Below are 9,466 nucleotides of genomic sequence, written 5' to 3'. Positions count from 1 at the left end.
GCTGAAACATAAGTTTCATAATTTATAAGTCACAATTTTGGTGACATTGTGTAATATTATCACACTGTTACGCTGCCCTGTCTTGAAAGATAAGCATTCTTAATAAGATGCCTTTTTCAAGTATTATTGAAGTGATATTGCTTCTATTTAAAATAGTGAAAGGGAAGGGAGAAAAGAGAGAGAATAACTTGTATCTCACTGAATCATGAGGTTATATAATGCATGAGGGTATATAATGTCATATGTTATAACCAGAATTCTTTATAGTAGTACCTGTGCGTTTAGAGCGCTGACCTTTTAGAAAATTATATGGCTTACATGGTGAAGTAAATTGATTGCTACTTTTTACATAGGCAACAAGAATTGACATTTTGAAGTGTGTTGAATTTCTGCTGTTCTCTTATCTGCCAGCTAAAAACACAGGCCGGGAATGTCCAAACACTTCATGTCATTTTACATAAAATTGATCAAACTGAGTGACTAATTTCCATTTGAGAAGTAACATTCATCTTGCATTCCTGAACTCATTTCTCCAATCAGGAGATATAGGAAGCCTGCTGTCTGCACAATTGCTATGCATGACAGGTGACTCATCCGCCCCTCCAGGGCTATATACTGTGATAATCTGTTTGCAGATGCATACTAAACAGGTGGCTGTCAAAGGTGACAGATTCCCTTTCCCTGCTTCCTTTGTAGCAAGTGCCATATTTCAGTGGGGATTTTTTTCCTGTCCTAAGAAATTTTCTAATGTTAAAAAAAAAAAAATTTTACTTCTCCAAATAACCGTAATTAAAAGAGTCATTTGTTCTGGAATTAAAAGTATGCAAGAATGGTGGAGTTATTGAATGAACTTTAGTGAAAGGTGAACAGAAAATAATAGAGACTAACATACTCAGCACTCACAGGGAGTAAATCCTTGTTCCTGTATGTTGCTTTCTAAGTGTTTACCTTCCTTATGTTTGTGTGTTTGCTTTTTTATTATTGTTAGGCAGCAATACGGAAAGAATTGAATGAATTTAAAAGCACAGAAATGGAAGTACATGAAGAAAGTCGACAGTTTACAAGGTAAGTAGATGTACCTTTTCCAAAAGGCCAAAGGAAAATAACCATGATATATGGTAGGTTTGGCCCTTCCAAGATTGGCAGTGGTTCCTCTGCAACTGATTATTTGAAGCTTTTCAGGCAGGATTTCTCATTTTTGCTGATTAAAATCATAGAGATTAAGCACTGGATTGGGCAGAATGGATCAAATTCTAAATGGGAAAGATTGTTTTGAAATCCAAAAAATAATCCTTCCACACTGATTTCATTGAATTCAGCATAAACCAGATGAAATTAAGAACCCGCATGTGTGTCAGGCCTGCTCCTACAGACCATTAGGAGGTGCTCTCAACATGAAAATCATGACAGTGGTCTGGCAAACTTCACAAAGTTCTTCATCAGTCTGGCAACTAACAGAGCTGCATACCCATTTTATTCAATGATGATTTAATGCAGAAACAGCAGAGGAAGCAGAGGCCAAGACCCAGAGCATCCATCCTTTCATGGCAATGCCTATTGCACTGGTCACATAATAAGGTTGACTCACTTTCCTGTCCTACAGACCTTTCTTCCTGGCTGTCCAGTGGCCTAGCTTCAAGAGGCAGGGAGGAAGGTACTCTTGGTCCTGCTCATTCCACAGCCTATTGGTCAGATCATTTTCCTAGGGTGTAGGAGATGTGGGTTCAAACCCCCGCAGGGTGAGGATGCGAGGGTGTCTGAAACCTACGTTTCCCATGTCTTGGGAAAATTTCCTAACTCATAAGCTATTGAGCTAAAAGGCAGAAGAGCCCTTATTTTCCTTTCCATCAGACAGGTGCTGATCTCTTTTTTACTCCATGTTTCAGGGACTAAACAGATGTATGTGCCTTCTGAGGTAGAACAGGATTGCAACACAGTGGCCATAGGAGATCCCTTCTGAGCATGCCCAGAAGGACAAGTCCAGTTGCACAGGTGGGGGTAGAATCTAAAATCTTTATAAATGGTTCTAAGTGCCATTTGCATGTCTAATTTTAGGCTGCTAAGTAGCACTTAGCCACCAAAAGGGAGAATTGATTTTGAGTCCAGGTCTGGAAAATCACTATCTTCTAAACCCCAAAGTGTGACCTTTGGACCAAACGTAGCCCAGAAGTCCCTTTGATACAGCTAGTGGCCAGTAGTATATTTTTTTCTGGACAGTTACCAAGGGTTCCCAAAGTTTGGCCCACAGGCTAAATGCAGCCAACAGGTCCCTTTGTGGCTGCCAGGACTGCCCCTTTGAAATGGCTCTTCAGGGGAAAAACTTTGGGAATCCCTGGTCTAAACCCTATTTACCCATCCTACATCTAAATGATGCACAAATAGCTCCATACCTGCAGTGTTTGGTGCTTATAATTTGGGATTCTAGTTCCACTTGTGGTGAAATAGCATTGCCATGAGCGTGTACTTGATAGAAGTAAAAGGGAGGAAGAGGACAATGACCCTCACACTTTTTAACCCAGTGGCCAGTACACTTACCCAGAGACTGCATCAGACAATTTTTTTCTGACAGTTAAGGAACTCTGTCTTCATGGTTTGCACTAGGACTTTGACATTTGGGAGCTGGTTATTCCTGAGTTCAGAGAGATGTTTCCTATTGCCTTCCTGAAAATTAATGTAGATATGTCCAAGGTGAAAGATGTTGAAAGTAGTCATTAGCAGTCTGAGTTAGGCCCGGTTGAGCATTTCATGCATGGTGATGGGCTCCCCTCCATCTTCTACACAGAACTTAACCTTCAGATGAAACAAGGGAAACACGAATCTGGAGCCTTTCTTCCCTTCTTGTCTTATTGCAGTTCCTGCCACTGTACAGCAATTAACTGTAATCATGTGATTAAAGACTAAATCATAATATATGCTCACAAGGGGGCATAATGTAGCTTAGATCAGGGTATCAAACTCATCCAGCCATGTGAAACTGGATGAGGGTCTCTGGGCTAGTGTGTGGGCAGGATTAGGCTGTGCTGCGGGTAGTGCATGCCAGCCCCGTTCCGGGGCTTACACTGTAGGCAGCATATAGGGAGACCACTGCACAGGGTGCCCCATTGGACTGGCCCTGCTCACTGGCTCTGGATCAGGCCCCAGGTCATCTGGGCATGCTGGAACCAGCACACATGGCTGGGCCACCAAGGCGCTGCATGAAGTGCACATCCCATGACAGCCCCCTGTGCCCTGGGTAGCATCTGCGACATCAGGTCCAGCCCACACCCCACAGAAGCAGGGCCCGTGCATGCTGCATACAGCACATGGGCTAGACCTGGCATCACAGGTGCTGCACGCTAGCTCCAGAATGGCCTGATCCATCCCAGCTCCAGAGCTACCACTCAGGATCAGTCCAATGCAGATGCCAGATGCAGCATGTGTGCTGTGCTGGGCACCTGTGCTGCATGCAGCACCCACCATGCCAAGTTCTGCCTGAACACCAAATTGTCTCCATATATCACATGCAGCATGCAGGGTTGGTGTGAGACCCACAGGCTAGATCATACAGCTCCACAGACTGCATCCAGCCTTGGGACCATATGTTTGACACCCTTGGCTTAGATGAACAATATTACTCAGATTAATAGAAAAGTAGCACTGGAAGAGACCTCTGGAGGTCATCTATTCCAACCACATGCTTAAGGCAGAATCATTCTGTCCTATTCTATCTAAACCATCCTATGTAAGGATTTTCCAATTATTTTCTTAACAGTATATGAACAACCCCTTTGCACTGTTTCCAGATACAATGCCCAAGAACCTCAGAAAACAACATCAGTTATTACAGGTTACATTTCCTACTTTCTAAGCACTTGATTTTGCAACCTAAATTATATTTTTTTACCCTTTGTCTTTAAAGAGAAGCAAAAAAATATTATTATCCATTTTGCAGATGGAAAAACTGAGCCAGGTTTTAAGAACCCAGATGAAACCAGGATTAGAATTTAGGATTATCTGGAGACAGGGGCTTCTTTCAAGTACAGATTCAGACAGTTGGGTCAACTATATAATGACTATATTACCATTTGTCTCCCTATGCCTTCATCTCATTATAAGCCACTTAGTCCCCAGGGCATAAAAAGTGTAATGCGAAATAAATTTCTGAGAGAGAAAATTCTGTGCCCTAAACCAGGATAATGGGGATGCAGCTCCTGGATTTAAATCATTGCAAACTGTTGAATTTCATTGCAGGCAGAGCACATATTTGAACAGGAGACACCAAAAAGGAACTTGGAAGGGTTTCTCACCAAAACCAAAAACTGTTGTTGGAGACAGATAACAGTAGGAGGCTTGGGAGCTGGACCTAGGAGTGTGAGGGGATCCAAGTATGGCTACAGATGAGGGAAAGAGCAAAAGTATATTTAGAGGAGGCGTTTGGAGCCTAGGCACCAGTTTTACCCATAATGCCTGTAATCCATGGCTAAGGACAGACATTCAAAAAGCCAGAGCCTGAACTGATTAAATCTTTGCAGGTTAGTTTATCCTGCCTAGACTGAATCAGTTTGCAACTGTACAGACATTCCCTCTGGCCTGAGGAAATGCAGGCACATGCCTGCAGTTGCTCAGGCCAAGAGCCAGGAGGCTTTAGAGTGTACCCTTGGCTGCAGGGAAGCTGTGCTGGGGTGGCGGGTGGGACTGGCCAGGCTAGGCCAGGCCAGGAAAGTAGCCTGAACTGAACTGACCAGTGAAGTAGTTTAATTCCACCCCACTCCCTATCCCACTGGCAGGGATCTGAGCGGGGGTCAGTCAGGCGCTCCCCCCTTGCTGCTGCAGTGGTGGGGCTGGGCACAGCCAGACTCTGGCTGGTATGGCCCCCTGAGGCAGAGGGGGCAGGGAGGGGGGTTATTCCCCCCTCTGCGTCCTCTGCCCCTGGGGGACCGTAGCTGGGATCTGCCTGCCCCAGCTGCCGCTGCTTGCTCCCTGCTTGGGGCAAGTGGCAGAATAAGCCCCTTCTGCCAGACACCAGAGGGAGGAGAGAATAACCCCACTCCCTGCCCTCACCTAAGGGGCCCTGCTGGTCAGGCTCTGGCTGCGCCCCTGTCTGGCCACTGGAGTGGCAAGGAGGTAGGGCCCTTGATGCGGGCAGCAGCCCCTGGCACCATATCTTCTTCCCAGCAGCAGGCTGCACTATAGGGTGGGCATTCCCCCACCGAGAAGGGGCTCATGCTCAGGGAAACCATGATGGGGCTGCTGCCCCTGCCACAGTCGCTTACCCTCGCCGCTCCAGGGAGTGGGGCCAGAGGCCAGCCAGCAGGACCCCTTTAGGTGGGGGCAGGGAGCGGGGTTATTCTGCCATCTGCCCCCAGGGCACCGCAGCAGAGTTTGCCCACCCCAACTGCCACCTCTGCCGCCGTTCGCTCTGTGCCTGGGGCAAGTGGTGGAATAGGCCCCATCTGCACCAGATGCCAGAGGCAGGGGGGCAGGAGCGGGCTTATTCTGCCACTTTCCCTGGGCACAGAGTGAACGGCAGTGGTTGGGGAGGTCAGACCCCACTGCAGTCCCTCGGAAGCAGAGGGGAGAATAACCCTGTTCCCTGCCCCCAGCCTAAAGGGCCTTGCTGGCCAGCATCTTGCTCCACTTCCTGGAGCCGCGAAGGGGGAGTGACCATGATGGGGGTAGCAGGGGGAAGGGTAGGAGGGGGCTTATTCCACCTCTTGTCCCAAGCAGGGAACGAGCAGTGGCAGTTGGGGTTGGCAGACCCGGCTGTGGTCCCGCAGGGGCAAAAGGGGTGGAGGGGGGAATAACCCATCTTCCTGCCCCCTTTGCCTCAGGGGGCTATGCTGGCCAGCATGTGGCCATTCCCAGTCTCACTGCTGCAGCAGCAAGGGGGGAGCTCCTGGTGGACCCAGGCTTACGTCCCTGCTGGTGGGACAGGGAGTAGGGAAACCTCCTCACTGGCCAGTTCAGTCCAGGCTACTGCTTGGGCTGGCCATGCCCCCACCGTTGGACAAGTCAGCAGAGAAATGCGGGTTGGTACGGGGGGGGGGCGGCGGGCAGGAGGGAATAAACTTCTTCCCTGCTCCCTTCGGGACCAGTGTCCGGCCAGACCCCCACCCCTACCCATCCCTGCCCTGGCTGGGGACCAGAGTGGCAGGGGCCAGCCCTGCTCTGCTGGAGCAGAGAGCCCAACCTAGAGAGCATGCTGGGATGCTGGGGGACTCTGTTTTAAATTAAACCAGGAAGGGGTCTGGGACATAAACCAGTTTGACCCAAATCAGTTAAGTTTGATACTACATTCAACCAGGTTTATCTCAAACCAGTTTGGGCCATTTTGAAACTGGTTTATGTGCACTGAATTTATGTTCTGTTACAGGTTTAAATCAGTTTCTCATCACTTAAACTGGTTTATGTGTAATGTCTGTCCCTAGCCCATGAGTCCAGCCAGACAAGCTGCATAAAGAATAGTACGAGGAATTGCTGCATGAGAAATAGCAAGCCCGAAAAGTATCCTTCCTCATTTTCTCTGATTAGCCTGTGACAGAAAGAAGTGATTATGCTGAATAAGCAAAGAAATGATAGAGCAAAATTATTGTTAGTAACAGCAGAACCAGCCCCCAGACATTGAGAATCACTTGCAATGCTGGAGGTAAGAAAAGAGGTTGAATCTCCATGATGCTCTTTTGTTAAAAGAAATATTACTGATGTAACTCACTACTTACCTTAGAGTGGAAAAGCAAAAATTTAAATTTAGCTTAATAGAACCATGGACAAGTGACTCAAGAGCAGAGAATAAATTATTCATTTTTAAAAAATGAATCACTGAGAAAATACAAAGTAAAAGTGATTTGCAGTGGCAGCTGGTCACAACAGATTTACTTATGAAATTATTGGTAGGATGAAAAGATAAGGGAACTGTTTATTATAGCTGCTAATCTGTTTCCACAGCTTTCTAGCATTGCCCAAATTCGATACTGAGCTGTAAAGAAGGCGGCCTTTGACATTTATTTGTCCATAGTGTATTATAATGCATAAGGATTAAAGCTTTCCCTTTGGTCCTGATATTTATTTCTGTTTCCTCACGTCATTTCTAATGTAATCCCAAGAAAGTAGATTTTTCCAACAAAAAAATTCCAAACCTTCAGACTTGGGGAGGTGATAATAGTTAATATTTATAAAATGCACCTAATAATAATTCATGTATCACTACTTTTAAAACTCCTCAGTCTCGCACAAGATTCATCCTTAACCTCTGCAGTTGTAAAACATCATTCTGATCAATACAGATTAAAAGCGTACATCCTCCTTTACAAGACAGCATATTCTTCCAGTTGTTTATATAGCATGTGAATATCAAGTGTTGCATTTTGCCCTTGTTTGAAAAATTCATATAAATATGAAGTGTACAATATCATGGTGGCTTGCTTTGTCTTGTCAGGAAATGTCTCCATGTGTCAGAAAAAACATACATGATTTTATCTACCCAAACTGAGAGATTTTGTCTCCTTTGGATGAACTATTCATAATATTATTTTTAAAGCAGACGCTTCTTTTATTTTTTTCATGGGTGTGTGTCCATGTCAAACAATTTAAACCAAACTTCTTAAGTCTGATGATAGTTTCATAACCTGGCATGGGGGCTTGTCTTAAATTTTAGTTGGCACAATTTACTGCTGCTAAGGAATAACTGTGTTAGGTGAAAGAAAATAAACCAGTGTCAGGTCATTGTCAGGTCCCATGCCGTCACTGAATGAAACATCTTTGTATTTGATTTCCTATTTCAGATTTCATCGCCCATAATTATTTGATAGTATCCTTTGTTTCATATACTAATTTCCTTTGGGGAAATCATTGCGTCCTGAAGACCTAAGATTGCACTGGAACTGGATCGAGTGTGAATGTGTGTTGCAGCTTATCCTAAGGTTAATGAAGGATGTGGCTCTCATCTTCATCACAGAACCAGAGTTTTGACCGGGAGGAGAACCCAGATAAAGTATTCCTTTTTAACTAACCAGCGTTTTGATGGTAAGAGAGACTGTCTTCCTGTGACAAGCTCACGTGGATAGTCAAATGATTTTTCGTCTGAGCTTGATGAGACAGGAATTGCTGAAGACAATCGTTTGGCAGCCTGTTGCCAGGCACTCATCAGACTTTATACCATGGTGACTGAGGGAAATTGTGTGGAACAGGAAGAGTGAAAGAGAGCGAGAGAGAGAGGGAGTGTGTGAAAGAGAGTGAGTGAGACTTCATGTGTCAGTTAACAGAGAAAAAGTTAGATCAAAGGTAGCAAATTCTTTATGGAACAGTTTTAATGATATATTTGGCCAGTGGGAGGAGAAAGTTTGTAAATCCAAGAGCTTGAGCAACTGCACTTGTGTTTTTTGAGAGATCTCAGCCTGTCTCACCAAGGCAGTAAACCATCAAGTCCTAATTTCATAAGTACTTTAGTGAAGTACAGTCATTTTTGTGGTGCCAGTGAACCCAGTTGCCAGAAATTACTCTTGGTATAATTCAGATGTATTTTTTAAAATTCTGACAAGCATGCTTGAAGAAAATACATTGAATGCTCATATAGAATAGCTAAATATGCTTTTCATTTTTAATGCCATTATACCTTGGATCCTCCCTGATTATGCATCAAAATTACATGGGCAGGATTATAAGGACAAAATGTGATGCGATGAGTGCAATGAAAGGATTCAGGTTTAAAAACACTCCTTTGTCTGTTGCTCCACTTACTGCCAAAAAGGTGGTATGAGCCTCTGTGGCAGACAGTATCGACAATCGTAACATCATTTGAATCCAAAACTGAAATCAGGCATAAATTTCCTTACACAGTTTAGGCACCCACTTCTTTAGTTTAAGAGCTGTGTTAGATGAATCCCTTGGATTGCTTCTAGAAGGAATTAACTTGTGGATCAATGTGTCTTCAACAAGGGCCTTGTAAAGGCTACAGAAAATCCTTAAAATGTCTACAGCCTATTTTTGTTGTGTGTGAAGAATGCTTATTAGCTCTGCAATTTTTTTATACTATCTTGGAATTGTATTTGTGAATACAGTACTATTAAAATTAAATGGTATGGAGTGTGAAAGGCAATATGTGCTTTTGTTATGTTGCCCTAAGGCCAATTACAAGCCTATGGCATTGTTTACACTAAGAAATTCTCTGTCTTATATAGCACTTATTTATCCTTTGATTAATGTACACAATGATTTTTCTGGGCCTGGAATTCACATAAGCATACATGTAATGCAGTATTACAGTATATATACTATTTATCCTTTTTAATGTGTGTACATATTACAATTTATTTTTGTCTTTCATGTGCCCTGTTTAGTTTCTAATTATGAAAAATGAGTATTTTTTTCAGGCAATAAAAGTTCTGTGTAGACTGATTTTTACCTCAGAACCTGTAACAGATTCTTGTGGAGTGTTTTTAGTTTATAAACTTAAAGATTATTGTTTTAGATGTCAGCCTAAAGGCAGGAA

At 44.0% G+C, this 9,466-nt stretch overlaps 1 protein-coding gene across 3 annotated transcripts in view; it reads left to right on the top strand.

The window, feature by feature from the left end:
* PHACTR2 (phosphatase and actin regulator 2) overlaps positions 1 to 9,427 on the top strand; it is a 240,140-nt gene extending 230,713 nt beyond the window's left edge. For 2 of the 3 annotated variants that reach the window (XM_025204870.1, XM_006024244.3), the window contains 2 exons: positions 989 to 1,065; positions 7,761 to 9,427. In XM_025204870.1, coding sequence (XP_025060655.1) covers positions 989 to 1,065; positions 7,761 to 7,776 — 93 coding nt within the window. In that variant the 3' untranslated portion in view covers positions 7,777 to 9,427. The remainder of the gene's footprint in view (positions 1 to 988; positions 1,066 to 7,760) is intronic. The other variant, XM_006024243.3, reaches the window with a different exon arrangement.
* The last annotated feature ends 39 nt before the right edge of the window (positions 9,428 to 9,466 follow it).

This window comes from Alligator sinensis, unplaced genomic scaffold (genome assembly GCF_000455745.1).
Source record: "Alligator sinensis unplaced genomic scaffold, ASM45574v1 scaffold153_1, whole genome shotgun sequence".
NCBI classification, from domain to species: domain Eukaryota; kingdom Metazoa; phylum Chordata; order Crocodylia; family Alligatoridae; genus Alligator; species Alligator sinensis.
Note: the sequence above shows the minus strand (reverse complement) of the source record. Positions and strands in the feature narration are given on the sequence as shown.